This window comes from Carcharhinus amblyrhynchos, chromosome 16, assembly GCF_965287045.1.
Source record: "Carcharhinus amblyrhynchos chromosome 16, sCarAmb.v2.hapA, whole genome shotgun sequence".
NCBI lineage: Eukaryota > Metazoa > Chordata > Chondrichthyes > Carcharhiniformes > Carcharhinidae > Carcharhinus > Carcharhinus amblyrhynchos.
In genome coordinates, this window is record NC_137339.1 from 69,459,749 (window position 1) to 69,476,068 (window position 16,320).

Sequence of the window (16,320 nt, forward strand, 5' to 3'; positions counted from 1 at the left end):
CATGTCTCCCCCTCTCCTCCGAATAAGCAGAGATTCCATTATTATTACAGGTGTGAGTGATCCTTACCCTGCTGAAGAAACAGTGACTCTGTACAGTTACACAGTGAGTGATCCTTACCCTGCTGAATAAACAGTGACTCTGTACAGTTACACAGTGAGCGATCCTTACCCTGCTGAATAAACAGTGACTCTGTACAGTTACACAGTGAGCGATCCTTACCCTGCTGAATAAACAGTGACTCTGTACAGTTACACAGTGAGCGATCCCTACCCTGCTGAATAAACAGTGACTCTGTACAGTTACACAGTGAGCGATCCTTACCCTGCTGAATAAACAGTGACTCTGTACAGTTACACAGTGAGCGATCCTTACCCTGCTGAATAAACAGTGACTCTGTACAGTTACACAGTGAGCGATCCTTACCCTGCTGAATAAACAGTGACTCTGTACAGTTACACAGTGAGCGATCCTTACCCTGCTGAATAAACAGTGACTCTGTACAGTTACACAGTGAGCGATCCTTACCCTGCTGAATAAACAGTGACTCTGTACAGTTACACAGTGAGCGATCCTTACCCTGCTGAATAAACAGTGACTCTGTACAGTTACACAGTGAGCGATCCTTACCCTGCTGAATAAACAGTGACTCTGTACAGTTACACAGTGAGCGATCCTTACCCTGCTGAATAAACAGTGACTCTGTACAGTTACACAGTGAGCGATCCTTACCCTGCTGAATAAACAGTGACTCTGTACAGTTACACAGTGAGCGATCCTTACCCTGCTGAATAAACAGTGACTCTGTACAGTTACACAGTGAGCGATCCTTACCCTGCTGAATAAACAGTGACTCTGTACAGTTACACAGTGAGCGATCCTTACCCTGCTGAATAAACAGTGACTCTGTACAGTTACACAGTGAGCGATCCTTACCCTGCTGAATAAACAGTGACTCTGTACAGTTACACAGTGAGCGATCCTTACCCTGCTGAATAAACAGTGACTCTGTACAGTTACACAGTGAGAGTCATAGAGGTTTACAGCAGGGAAACAGGCTCTTCGGCCCAACCTGTCCATGCCACCCTTTTTTTTAAACCCCTAAGCTAATCTCAATTTCCCACATTTGGCCCATATCCCTCTATACCCATCGTACCCATGTAACTGTCTAACTTCTTTTCAAAAGCACAATTGTACCCACCTCTACTACTGCCTCTGGCAGCTCGTTCCAGACACTCACCACCCTCTGTGTGAAAAAACTGCCCCTCTGGACACTTTTGTATCTCTCCCCTCTCACCTTAAACCTCTGCCCTCTAGTTTTAGACTCCCCTACCTTTGGGGGAAAAGATATTGACTATCTAGCTGATCTGTGCCCCTCATTATTTTATAGACCTCTATAAGATCACCCCTCAGCCTCCTACGCTCCAGAGAAAAAAGTCCCGGTCTATCCAGCCTCTCCTTATAACTCAATCCATCAAGTCCCGGTAGCATCCTAGTAAATCTTTTCTGCGCTCTTTCTAGTTTAATAATATCCTTTCTATAATAGGGTGACCAGAACTGTACACAGTATTCCAAGCGTGGCCTTACCAATGTCTTGTACAACTTCAACAAGACGTCCCAACTCCTGTATTCAATATTCTGATCGATGAAACGAAGCATGCCGAATGCCTTCTTCACCACTCTGTCCACCTGTGACTCCACTTTCAAGGAGCTATGAACCTGTACCCCTAGATCTCTTTGTTCTGTAGCTCTCCCCAACGCCCTACCATTAACTGAGTAAGTCCTGCCCTGGTTCAATCGACCAAAATGCATCACCTCGCATTTGTCTAAATTAAACTCCATCTGCCATTCGTCAGCCCACTGGCCCAATTGATCAAGATCCCGTTGCAATTGGAGATAACTTCCTTCACTGTCCACTATGCCACCAATCTTAGTGTCATCTGCAAACTTACTAACCCTGCCTCCTATATTCTCATCCAAATCATTAATATAAATGACAAATAACAGTGGGCCCAGCACTGATCCCTGAGGCTGGTCACAGGCCTCCAGTTTGAAAAACAACTCTCTGCAACCACCCTCTGGCTTCTGTCAAGAAGCCAATTTTGTATCCATTTAGATCCCTCACCCTGGATCCCGTGAGATTTAACCTTATGCAACAACCTACCATGCGGTACCTTGTCAAAGGCCTTGCTAAAGTCCATGTAGACAACATTAACTGCACTGCCCTCATCTACCTGGTTAGTCAGAGCTGTAATGGGGATTGTAATCTGAGCACAACAGATTGTAATGGGACTATTACAGGGATTGTAGTCAGTGTAACATGGAGTATAATGTGGGTGTAACAGGCATTTTAATGTGACTGTAACATGAATTGCAATGTGTCTGTATAGGCACTGTAATGTGACTGTAACCGGGATTGTACTGTGAGTGTAAGGAGGCTCACAGAAATTGGAATTTGACTTTATTAGGGATTGTAATGTGACAATCATAGTGATGATTGTAACATGACTGTAATGGGGATTGTGAGATGACTGTAACAGGAATTGTAATGTGGCTGTAACAGAGTCTGTGCACAGGATTTTCCTGCCACACTCGCCCCAAAACTGCAAAATCTCGCCCAAGGTAAACAGTCACTCTCTGCATTGTTCACACCCCACCCACTACGATTCCTGTGGTGGGCAGGACTGGATAATGCCGATCTGTAATGTAACTTCATGGGGATTGTAATGGAGTGCAATGGAGATTACAACATTACTGTAATGGGGACATTAATGTGTCTGTAAGCGGTGATTGTAATGTGACTGTAATGGATTTGTAATGTGAGTGCAATGGGTTTGTAATATGACCATAATGGGATTTGTAACGTGGACTAGAACTTTAGTGTAATGGGGATTATATTGTTATTCTAATGGGAATTATAATGCAAGTGTAATGGGGATTGTAATGTTATTATGACAGTGATTGTAATGTGACTGCAATGGGCACTGTAATGTGAGTGTAATGGGGATTGCACTGTCACTATGACTGGGATTGCAGTGTAATGGGAATTGTAATGTTACTATAATGGGGATTGAAATGTGACTGTTTCAGGGATTGTAATGTGACTGTGACAGGAATTGTAACATGAGTGTGACAGGGATTGTAATGTGAGTGCAATGGGGATTGATTTATGAGTGTAACAGTGCAATGTGATTAACAATATTACGGGACTGCTTCCCGTTCTCTGTTCCCTCTGCGATTACAGGACAGAGTGTTGTGGATTTTATGTACAATTTCATTGAGCCGATCAAAGGCCCACACCCCGGATTCGCCGTTCTGTCTGAGCGACCCCTGGCTGGTAAGTGACACCGATCTCAGCTCTCTGCTTCCACGCCAGCCCCCAGCCCCACCCCACCCCCCCCGGAGCCCGGGTTACACAAAGTGCGAGACACTCGGGATACACACAACAGGATCAGTTCGGAGAAACAAGTACAGGGATAGGGATGTTTTACTGCAATTGTACAGGGTGTTGGTGAGGCCACACCGGGAGTATTGGGAGCGGTTTTGGTCTCCTTATCTGAGGAAGGATGTCCTTGTTATAGAGGGAGCACAGCGAAGGTTTTCCAGGCTGATTCCTGGGATGGCAGGTTTGTCATATGAGGAGAGACTGAGTGGGTTAGGATTATATTCACTGGAGTTTAGAAGAGTGAGAGGGGATCTGATAGAAACTTATAAAATTCACACAGGGTTAGACAGGGTCGATTCAGAAAGAATGTTCCCGATGGTGGGGAGAGTCCAGAACTAGGGGTCAGAGTTTGAGGATAAGGGGTAAACCTTTTAGAACTGAGGGGAGGAGAAATTTCTTCACCCAGAGGGTGGGGAATGTGTGGAATTCACTCCCACAGGAAGGAGCTGAGGAGAAAACGCTGTGAGATTTCAGGAAGAAATTAGATTTCGCCCCAGGGCTTGAGTTGAGTTGATTTATTATTGTCACATGCATTGTGATACAGTATAAGCGCGCTACACAGACAAGGCATACCGTTCATAGAGAAGGAAGGGAGAGGGTGCAGAATGTAGTGTTACAGTCACAGCGAGGGTGTAGAGAAAGATCAACTTAATGTGAGGTCGGTTCATTCAAAAGTCTGACAGCAGCAGGGAAGAAGCTGTTCTTGAGTCGGTCGGTACGGGACCTCAGACTTTTGTATCTTTTTCCTGACAGAAGAGAGAATGTCCGGGGTGTGTGTGGGGTCCTTAATTATACCGGCTGCTTTTCCCCGAGGCAGCGGGAAATGTAGACAGAGTCAATGGATGGGAGGCTAAAGGGATTGAGGGATATCTGGGGAAGTAGGGAGGGTCAGGATATGGAATTTGAGGATCAGAATGAATGGCGGACAGGCTGGAAGGGACGAATGGCCTCTCCCTGCTTCCTATGAATGAAGGAACTGAGGCTGGCTTGCTGCCATCCCCTCCCCGGATGGAGGCTGAGGGTGGGAGAGTCACTGATGATCTGACTGTTCATGCAGGGATGGAGAGCGCGATGGAAATGACAGTGACTGGGTTACCCCAATACCCCTCACTCCGACTCCGCAATCTCACCCTCCTCAACACCCAGGGTGTGATCCTGCGACAGCAGTCCCTCAAGCCCACCCCTTCTCCCGACACCTTCCTGGTGGAATTCCAGACGCTGCCAGAGGTTGGGTTCTACGTCCAGCTGACGGGAGAGGGAGAGAACGGAGTGAGGTTCCAGCGTCAGTCGCCAACAATCTCCTGGACCACCAAAACCAGAGTTAAGGTAACAGACAATCTTCACCGTCTCCCATCAAACACTCCCAGGACAGGTACAGCACGGGGTTAGATACAGAGTAAAGCTCCCTCTACACTGTCCCCCCATCAAACACTCCCAGGACAGGTACAGCACGGGGTTAGATACAGAGTAAAGCTCCCTCTACACTGTCCCCATCAAACACTCCCAGGACAGGTACAGCACGGGGTTAGATACAGAGTAAAGCTCCCTCTACACTGTCCCCCCATCAAACACCCCCAGGACAGGTACAGCACGGGGTTAGATACAGAGTAAAGCTCCCTCTACACTGTCCCCCATCAAACACTCCCAGGACAGGGACAGCACGGGGTTAGATACAGAGTAAAGCTCCCCCTGCACTGTCCTGTGATAGTGTAGAGGGAACTTTACTCTGTATCTAACCCCTCTCATAATCCAGTCTCTATACTATAACCTGCCATTGGTCTGACTCAGGCCTTGACACCCTTCTGTAACGCCCTTCCCATCAGCCCCCAGACACCTCCACCCAACCCCGGCCCATCTATCCTGAGCTCGTCCAATCAATACCCTCGTGCGATGTCAAATTGGCCTTGTAGACGGGGTGTGGGGGGGTTGGGGGGCGGGGGACACTCAGGGGAAGGGTTTTTTGATTTGTTTAATGTATTGGGCTACGGTGAGAAATATTGTTTCTTGTGTGCTATACAGACAAAGCATACTGTTCATAGAGAAGGAAGGGAGCAGGTGCAGAATGTAGTGTTACAGTCACAGCGAGGGTGTAGAGAAAGATCAGATTAATGTGAGGTAGGTCCATTCAAAAGTCTGACAGCAGCAGGGAAGAAGCTGTTCTTGAGTCGGTCAGTACGGGACCTCAGACTTTTGTATCTTTTTCCTGACGGAAGAAGGTGGAAGAGAGAATGTCCGGGGTGTGTGGGGTCCTTAATTATACCGGCTGCTTTTCCCGAGGCAGCGGGAAGTGTAGACAGAGTCAATGGATGGGAGGCTGGTTTGTGTGATGGGATTGGGGCTACATTCACAACCTTTTGTAGTTCCTTGTGGTCTTGGGCAGAGCAGGAGCCCAGACCGAGCTGTGATACAACCAGAAAGAATGCTTTCTGTGGGGCATCTGTCCAGGTTGGAGAGAGCTGTGGGTTCCAGTCTAATTTTGTCTCTTGCTGGGGACGATACAGGTCACCGCGGACCCCTCAGTCAAGGCAGGTTCCAGCACGAATGTCTCCTTCACTGTCACGAACACTGGGACCCCCGCCGACTATCAAATCCAGATCACCGATGACCAGAATCTCATCAAGTTCCAACCTGTGAGGTGGGTGATTGCTGAGATCGCTAATCTGTACCGGTACCTGGGCGAGAGGGGGAGGTTCTCGCCTTCTTACCAAATTGGCGAGAGAGTGAGCTGCGAGGAGGATACAAAGAATCAGTTCCACACTCTCTCTTCATTTAAATAGACTCCCGCTCTTCCATTCTTCCTGCCAGAGTGGACACATATTTCTGGGGGACGCAGTGGCCCAGTAGCACTGTCACCGGGCTAGTAATCCCCAGGGTAATGTTCTGGGGGTCACCCGGATTCGAATCCTGCCACGGCAGAAGGGAACGGCTAAGAGAGAGTGAGTGAGAGAGAGAGAGGTTTAGGGAGAGAATTCCAGACTTCAACTTCCTCCAACAACCCCCCCCAAAGCCTCTGAAGGCACAGCCAATAAGATATAGGAGCAGAGGGGGAGGCAATGGCCTACTGGGGTTATTACTGGGCTATTAATCCAGAAACTCAGCTAACGTTCCGGGGACCCGGGTTCGAATCCCACCTCGGCAGATGGTGGAATTTGAATTCGATAAAAAATATCTGGAATTAAGAATCTACTGATTGTCGGAAAAACCCATCCTTTAGGGGAGGAAATCTGCCGTCCTTACCCGGTCTGGCCTACATGTGACTCCAGAGCCACAGCAACGTGGTCGACTCTCAACTGCCCTCCAAGGACAACTTGACCCAGCCAGCGACGTTTGTAAAACAACATTATAATGCATCCATTACAATTTTTTGCCCTTGAGAAACTTCCCTGTCACTGATTTTATAAAGGGGAGGCTGATCCTCTCTCTGAGAACTAACACCCAACCCCTCAGAGAGGAATACCTCCCCTCATAATCTGTTAAAGTGAGTGTGTGGAGGAGTACAATCAGCTCTCCAGCAGCCTCTAGTGGTTAAATACAGAATAACTCCCTGAAACACTGTAAAATCAACAAGTAACACTTTATTTATCTAACTCACAGTGAAGAGGTTAACTAAACTATTAACAAACTGAATCAAACACCATTCTAATGGAATGCTGTTTAAAGAAATATAATTCCCACTCATTAACAAATAAAATAGATTTGTTAGCCACGCTCAAAATTACAACCAGGTTTTGTTATCTTTCGGGATCTTCTGCCTTCTTTCTTCTATCTGTAATTTCTGTCTTCTTTCTCTATCTTCTCAATTGAGATGAGGCTTCCTTTTAAGACATAAATGACTACAGCAAGCCTCTCTCTATGAGAGCTGTGAGCAGTAAGAGGTCTCACTGCCTCCCTTCTCTTATACCCCTGAAGACATATCGATATTTCCTGCAATTTGGGAACAGTAAGAAGTCCCACAACACCAGGTTAAAGTCCAACAGGTTTATTTGGTATCACTAGCTTTTGGAACGTTACTCCTTCCTCAGGTGAGTGGAGTGCTCCGAAAGCTCATGATTCCAAATAAAGCTGTTGTACTTTAACCTGGTGCTGTGAGACTTCTTACTGTGCTTACCCCAGTCCAACGCCAGCATCGCCACATCCTCCTATAATACAATTGGTTCTCGGTTGCCAAAACCATCAATTTCAAATTCAGGAGGTGCTTGGTAACTAAGTGACTACCTTAAACTGATTGGCTAAAATTCGGAAACAGCCTGTTTGTGTTGGTAACTCCCTGGCCTCTTGTTATAAATGTTTCACTTTGGACTCTCTGTGTGTTTGCATTTTTTTTTAAAACTCTAACACAGAAGAACAAACCACCTTTCATCCACCAAATTGGCAACATTGAGGAGGTCGGACACCTGGAAAGTCCTCACACAATCAGATAAAGTGAAGTTTATTGATTAGTCACAGGTGAGGCTTCCATTAACACTGCAATGAAGTTACTGTGAAAATTCCCCAGTCACCACATTCTGGTGCCTGTTTGGGTACAGTGAGGGAGAATTTAGCATGATCAATGCACCCTAACCTACACATCTTTGGACACTAAGGGGCAATTTAGCATGGCCAATCCACCTAACCTACACATCTTTGGACACTAAGGGGCAATTTAGCATGGCCAATCCACCCTAACCTACACATCTTTGGACACTAAGGGGCAATTTAGCATGGCCAATCCATCTAACCTACACATCTTTGGACACTAAGGAGCAATTTAGCATGGCCAATCCACCCTAACCTACACATCTTTGGACACTAAGGGGCAATTTAGCATGGCCAATCCACCTAACCTACACATCTTTGGACACTGAGGGGCAATTTAGCATGGCCAATCCACCTAACCTACACATCTTTAAACACTAAGGGGCAATTTAGCATCGCTAATCCACTTAACCTACACATCTTTGGACACTAAGGGGCAATTTAGCATGGCCAATCCACCTAACCTACATATCTTTGGACACTAAGGGGCAATTCAGCATGGCCCCGGGAATCAAACCTGGGTTTCAGGCACTGTGAGGCAGCAGTGCTAACCCACTGTGCCCCCAGGAATTGAACCCGGGTCCCTGGCGCTGTGAGGCAGCAGCGCTAACCCACTGTTCCACCGTATCACCCATGTCATCATTGTCTTGTGAAAGGGAAATTGTGTATGACAAATTTGCTTGAGTTCTTTGAAGAAGTCAGAAGTGAAGGTGTGTAAAGTGGAACCCAGTGCCATCAGGTTTTATCTCACGCTGTAACCTCTTACCTTATTAAGGCCTTTTGGAAATCCAGGTATCCCACATCTACAGGTTCCCCTTTTCCCGTGTTCGCTTGCTGTGTGGGACCTTCCCACTGGTTCATTCTGAGAATCTTGGACCTGAACCCCAAGGTATATCAGGAAACCAGACTAGACCTCAATAATTCTTCCAATTCAGCACAAATATGAAGTTTGGACGTTTCCTTCCAGGAGAAATTCCATGAACAGGTTCAGGATCTTTTTTAGTGAAATAAATTTATATATATTTAATGCCAGTTTTACAATAACTCGAACAAATGAAGCAACTTAACTATTAGCAGCTGAATATTATTTAAAATTGCAAAGGAAGTAACTTTAATTTCTAACTTATCGCTGTTTCAGTTCCAAATAAGCAATATTCCTTTTACAGACTTAAAATTCTACTTTAAATACAGTTAGCAACCATGAATCTACTTGCTATAAGGACTGTGGACAGCCTCGAAGCTTTGAGAGAGAGATTTTGAGTTTCAGAGCAGCTGGCCAACCCCATCTTCAAAACAAACCCCAAACAGAACTGAGGTTTACAAAGTTTATTTATTAGTGATACAAGTAATGCTTACATTAACACTGCAATGAAGTTACTGTGAAAATCCCCTAGTTACAACACTCCAGCGCCTGTTTGGATACACCAAGGGAGAATTTATCATGGTCCGTGCGCCTGACCAGACGTCATTGGAGCGTGGGAGGAAAGCGGAGCACCCAAAGAAAACCCCAGGGAGGAATTCCAGTGTTTTCCTCCCTGGAAACCACAGGAAGGATGTGCAGACTCTGCACAGACAGGGGCACGAGCCCTGGAATTGAACCTGGGCCACTGGCTCTGTGATGCAGCGCTGGTAACCACTGTGTCACCCCAAAGTTCTGCCACCAAAATAGCTCCTCACATTAACCAATTTGTCACATGACACTTGATCAAACGAATCAGTAACCCTTGGGGGTGGTGGGGGGGGGGGGTGGAGAGACTCTCCATCTACAAACAAACATCCATTTGTTCAATCCTCACGCTAAAATGAGTAATTGTCTTGCTCTCCCAGTATCTGAGCTGCAGTCCTTCCAGACATGCCGACTGTATGTCGGATGAAGCTGAATTTTTAAACAGTCCCCTTAAACAAAAAAAAATGTTGACAGCATATAATCATCACATTTATAAAAGGATGCGAGTGATCACTCCCTCTCCTTCTATTTCACTCTCTCTCTCTCAGTGTGTTTATCAAAACGAACCAGTCAACAGAACACGAAAGCATCATTTCAGTGCCGGAGGAGACAGAGCCAGGGACAGTTGTGACCCTCACAGTTCAGGCGACATCAGGCAGTGAACTGGGTTACAGCATTCTTGAGCTGACAGTCACCAGTCAGGTAAGATAATGTTCGAAACGGTGTGATGATGGCGATCATCCAGAGCTGGGTTCCAGGTTAGCACTGAAACATCACTCCTGGGCTAGGTTCAATTCGCACTGTCAGAGGGTCAGTGCTGAGGGAGCGCCGCACTGTCAGAGGGTCAGTGCTGAGGGAGTGCCGCACTGTCAGAGGGTCAGTGCTGAGGGAGTGCCGCACTGTCAGAGGGTCAGTGCTGAGGGAGTGCCGCACTGTCAGAGGGTCAGTGCTGAGGGAGTGAGAGGAGAGTTCACCAGCCTGATTCCTTTGTTGACCACGGGGAGGGTGGGTGGTGGGTGGTGAGGAGGGGATTGTCCCATGTGGTGAGATTGAGGAGAATGTGTTCACGTTCTCTTGGGGTTGAGGAGAATGAGGGGGATCTGAATTAAAGGCCCCAAATTCTCCGAGGGTTCCCCCACCGACCCTGCTCACGCCAACAGCCTCTCCATGCCTGGAGTGCCTGGACTGTGAGGGTTTTTTTGGGGGGGGGGGGGGTGGTGGGGGTGGGTGGGAGGTGGGGGTGGTGTTTTGGGGGTGGTGGTGGGGGTGGGTGGGGGGGTGGGGGTGGTGGTTGGGGGGGGTGGGTGGGGGGGTGGGGGTGGTGTTTGGGGGGGGGTGGTGGGGGTGGGTGGGGGGGTGGGGGTGGTGTTTGGGGGGGTGGTGGGGGTGGGTGGGGGGTGGGGGGTGGGGGTGGTGGTTGGGGGGGGGCGGTGGGGGTGGTGGCTGGGGGGGGGTGGTGGGGGTGGGTGGGCCGTGACTGTTCCAGGGTCAATGGGCGGCCAATTTATCCTGAGTTGAGAGGAAATGACCTCTAACCGAGGAGTTCGGAATCTCTGGAATTCTCCGAGCTGGAGCTCTCTGTCCTTGGGAATAACCCGGACCGGGGGGGAGTTTTGACGGATTAATGGGGGGTGTAGCTGTCAAAGTGGATGAGAATGTGGGACATGGATAGGTGATCAGCCATAATGGGATAGGATGCAGGGAAAAGGGGCTGAACGGCCTCCTCCTGTTTCCTATCGGATTACGGTTCTGGGATCCCTCGGCGAGTGGGTATCTTCTCAGTGAGTATTTGCGCCTCCCTCTTGATCATTCGATTTTGATGATGCTTCGGTCCCCCGCTGTGTCAACAGGAGGGAAATCTGAGCCCACCGGCCTGTGACATCATCTCCAGGAGCGCCGAGTGCACGGAGGGCCCCCCGGAGCAGTGCGGCCTCCAAAACTGGACCCTCACCGTCCAGTTCAGCAGCAACAGCACGAGATCTATTTCCATCTTTGCCCGCCGTGGCAACGGCACGATGGTTCGCAAAGAGACACAAGACGGCGTGGAGAGGTTGACTCTCGTCAAGTACTCTTCCAACTGCTGCTTCCCGGGAGTGGAGCTGGTGGGCGTGGACCGGCTCGGGAACGTCGGGAAGTGTTCGAGTGGGATCCCGAACGAGGCTCCGGCTTCAGCAATCTCCAACATGGCCATACTCTTGGCGACCGCCATCTTGGCCGCTCTCCTCTGCTGATTCGCCTCAAACCGGGTCTCGCATTGGCAAAAAAACCATCGCACGGGGCAGGGGAGGGTGAAATGCCCTCCCGAAGGTGATGGTGAACGCCAGCCTGTTGTACTGCATTCCCCCACAACCCGCCATCTGTATTTCACCTTAGTAGTCCCTCTCTGCACCTCACTGTGCTTTCAAGAATGAGGTGGATTCTGCACACGCGCAAATCACTCTCCCGTTCACCCCTGCTGATCTCCGCGCCACAGTCTCGTCAGCAAACCTGGAGAAACCACTTTGTACCAGAGGTAAAAAGACTCAGGAGCTTCAGGATTTTATTTGCCACCTGTCCTGCCTCCACCCACCCCACCCACCCCACCCCCATGCCGACACTATAGTTAAGAAAGCCCCACCAACGCCTCTACTTTCTCAGAAGACTAAGGAAATTTGGCATGTCCGCTGCGATTCACCAACTTTTACAGATGCCCCATAGAAAGCATCCTTTCTGGTTGTATCACAGCTTGGTATGGGATCTTGCTGTGCCCAAGACCCCAAGGAGCTACAAAAGGGCATGAATGTAGCCCAATCCATCACACAAACCAGCCTCCCATCCATTGACTCTGTCTACACTTCCTGCTGCCTCGGGGAAAAGCAGCCAGTATAATTAAGGACACCCCCCCACACACACCCCGGACATTCTCTCTTCCACCTTCTTCCGTCGGGAAAAAGATACAAAAGTCTGAGGTCCCATACCAACCGACTCAAGAACAGCTTCTTCCCTGCTGATGTCAGACTTTTGAATGAACTTACGTCGCATTAAGTTGATCTTTCTCTACACCCTCTCTGCGACTGTAATACTCCATTCTGCACTCTCTTGTTTCCTTCTCTATGAACGGTATGCTTTGTCTGTATAGCGCACAAGGAACAATACTTTTCACTGTATCACAATACAAGTGACAATAATAAATCAAATCAAATCAGATTTGGGGCGGTGGTGATAAAAGCAGGGGGTTGATGAGTGGGTAGGGGGAGAAGGTGGGGGAGGGTGAGAGGGCTATCACCGATCTACAGACACAAACTAAACGTCAAGCCATATATAGACTTGGATGCATTCTGTTGTGAGTGAAATCTTAAATTGCAGGCAGAAGATTGGGTTGGGCCAAACAGCCACTCCAGACCTGAAAAAAATGAAGTTAATTTTATAAGTGTGGAGCTTCATGCCGTCTGAATATTGGTAGATCTAAATGCGTTCTGTTGCGAGTGAATTTTTAATCAAAGCCGTATGATTTGGGCACTGCCAAACAACCTCTGTAGCCCTGAAAATAAGAATTACATGTTTTCAAGTGTGGAGCCTAATGCCGTCTGAATGTAAATGCTTTTTTCTGAGCCTTGATATGAATTAAATTTGCAATAAAACTTTGATTTTACTTTTCTGACTGGGTCGCTGTTCCTTCAGTCTCTCTCCAACTTGTTCCCTGTCCATGATTGGTGTGTGATTCCAATATACTGTTCCTGCCTCAGTGAGGACTCTCAACTCTGATTGCTCAAAGTAATGCAGATCTGTTGCTTGCCACTGACAGTAACAGTCATGGTGATTTGAGGTCACAGCGGATAACTGCGAACAACTTAAAGATTACAAATAATTAATAGACCAGAAACGCCAGTAAATTAATTGTCATATTGTGTTAGGCCAATCAGTTATCTCCATAATATACAGAGAGACTGCTATTCTGTATAATATACACAGGGGCTGCTATTCTCTATAATATACACAGGGGCTGCTATTCTCTATAATATACACAGGGACTGCTATTCTCTATAATATACACAGGGACTGCTATTCTCTATAATATACACAGGGACTGCTATTCTCTATAATATACACAGGGACTGCTATTCTGTATAATATACACAGGGACTGCTATTCTCTATAATATACACAGGGGCTGCTATTCTCTATAATATACAGAGAGACTGCTATTCTCTATAATATACACAGGGGCTGCTATTCTCTATAATATACAGAGAGACTGCTATTCTCTATAATATACACAGGGGCTGCTATTCTCTTTAATATACACAGGGGCAGCTATTCTCTATAATATACACAGGGGCTGCTATTCTCTATAATATACAGAGAGACTGCTATTCTCTATAATATACAAAGTGTCTGCTGTTCTCTATAATATACACAGGGGCTGCTATTCTCTATAATATACAAAGTGTCTGCTGTTCTCTATAATATACACAGGGACTGCTATTCTCTATAATATACACAGGGGCTGCTATTCTCTATAATATACACAGGGGTTGCTATTCTCTATAATATACAGAGAGACTGCTATTCTCTATAATATATACAGGGGCTGCTATTCTCTATAATATACACAGGGGCAGCTATTCTCTATGATATACACAGGGACTGCTATTCTCTATAATATACACAGGGACTGCTATTCTCTATAATATACACAGGGACTGCTATTCTCTATAATATACACAGGGGCAGCTATTCTCTATAATATACACAGGGATTGCTATTCTCTATAATATACAGAGAGACTGCTATTCTCTATAATATACACAGGGGCTGCTATTCTCTATAATATACACAGGGGCAGCTATTCTCTATAATATACAAAGTGTCTGCTGTTCTCTATAATATACACAGGGGCTGCTATTCTCTATAATATACACAGGGGCAGCTATTCTCTATAATATACAAAGTGTCTGCTGTTCTCTATAATATACACAGGGGCTGCTATTCTCTATAATATACACAGGGGCTGCTATTCTCTATAATATACACAGGGGCTGCTATTCTCTATAATATACAGAGAGACTGCTATTCTCTATAATATATACAGGGGCTGCTATTCTCTATAATATACACAGGGGCAGCTATTCTCTATGATATACACAGGGACTGCTATTCTCTATAATATACACAGGGACTGCTATTCTCTATAATATACACAGGGACTGCTATTCTCTATAATATACACAGGGGCTGCTATTCTCTATAATATACACAGGGATTGCTATTCTCTATAATATACAGAGAGACTGCTATTCTCTATAATATACACAGGGGCTGCTATTCTCTATAATATACACAGGGGCAGCTATTCTCTATAATATACAAAGTGTCTGCTGTTCTCTATAATATACACAGGGGCAGCTATTCTCTATAATATACAAAGTGTCTGCTGTTCTCTATAATATACACAGGGGCTTCTATTCTCTATAATATACAGAGAGACTGCTATTCTCTATAATATACACAGGGGCTGCTATTCTCTATAATATACACAGGGGCAGCTATTCTCTATAATATATAAAGGGTCTGCTGTTCTCTATAATATACACAGGGGCTGCTATTCTCTATAATATACACAGGGACTGCTATTCTCTATAATATACACAGGGACTGCTATTTTCTATAATATACATAGGGGCTGCTATTCTCTATAATATACACAGGGACTGCGATTCTCTATAATATACACAGGGATTGCTATTCTCTATAATATACACAGGGACTGCTATTCTCTATAATATACACAGGGACTGCTATTCTCTATAATATACACAGGGACTGCTATTCTCTATAATATACACAGGGACTGCTATTCTCTATAATACACACAGGGACTGCTATTTTCTATAATATACATAGGGGCTGCTATTCTCTATAATATACACAGGGACTGCTATTTTCTATAATATACATAGGGGCTGCTATTCTCTATAATATACACAGGGACTGCTATTCTCTATAATATACACAGGGACTGCTATTCTCTATAATATACACAGGGACTGCTATTCTCTATAATACACACAGGGACTGCTATTTTCTATAATATACATAGGGGCTGCTATTCTCTATAATATACAAAGGGTCTGCTGTTCTCTATAATATACACAGGGGCTGCTATTCTCTATAATATACACAGGGGCAGCTATTCTCTATAATATACAAAGGGTCTGCTGTTCTCTATAATATACACAGGGGCTGCTATTCTCTATAATATACACAGGGACTGCTATTCTCTATAATATACACAGGGACTGCTATTTTCTATAATATACATAGGGGCTGCTATTCTCTATAATATACACAGGGACTGCTATTCTCTATAATATACACAGGGACTGCTATTCTCTATAATATACACAGGGGCTGCTATTCTCTATAATATACACAGGGACTGCTATTTTCTATAATATACATAGGGGCTGCTATTCTCTATAATATACACAGGGGCTGCTATTCTCTATAATATACACAGGGACTGCTATTCTCTATAATATACACAGGGGCTGCTATTCTCTATAATATACACAGGGACTGCTATTCTCTATAATATACACAGGGACTGCTATTCTCTATAATATACACAGGGGCTGCGATTCTCTATAATATACACAGGGATTGCTATTCTCTATAATATACACAGGGACTGCTATTCTCTATAATATACACAGGGACTGCTATTCTCTATAATATACACAGGGACTGCTATTCTCTATAATATACACAGGGACTGCTATTCTCTATAATATACATAGGGGCTGCTATTGTCTATAATATACACAGGGACTGCTATTCTCTATAGTATACACAGGGGCTGCTATTCTCTATAATATACACAGGGACTGCTATTCTCTATAATATACACAGGGACTGCTATTCTCTATAATATAC

The 16,320-nt window shown here is 45.7% G+C and overlaps 1 protein-coding gene across 1 annotated transcript in view; it reads left to right on the forward strand.

Annotated features, from left to right (window-relative positions):
• LOC145354066 (von Willebrand factor A domain-containing protein 7-like) overlaps positions 1 to 11,744 on the forward strand; it is a 33,536-nt gene extending 21,792 nt beyond the window's left edge. The window contains exons 13-17 of the mRNA XM_080205196.1: positions 3,243 to 3,335; positions 4,501 to 4,769; positions 5,945 to 6,078; positions 9,954 to 10,107; positions 11,256 to 11,744. Of these exons, the coding sequence (XP_080061322.1) occupies positions 3,243 to 3,335; positions 4,501 to 4,769; positions 5,945 to 6,078; positions 9,954 to 10,107; positions 11,256 to 11,636 (1,031 nt within the window). The 3' untranslated portion in view covers positions 11,637 to 11,744. The remainder of the gene's footprint in view (positions 1 to 3,242; positions 3,336 to 4,500; positions 4,770 to 5,944; positions 6,079 to 9,953; positions 10,108 to 11,255) is intronic.
• Positions 11,745 to 16,320: the final 4,576 nt, after the last annotated feature.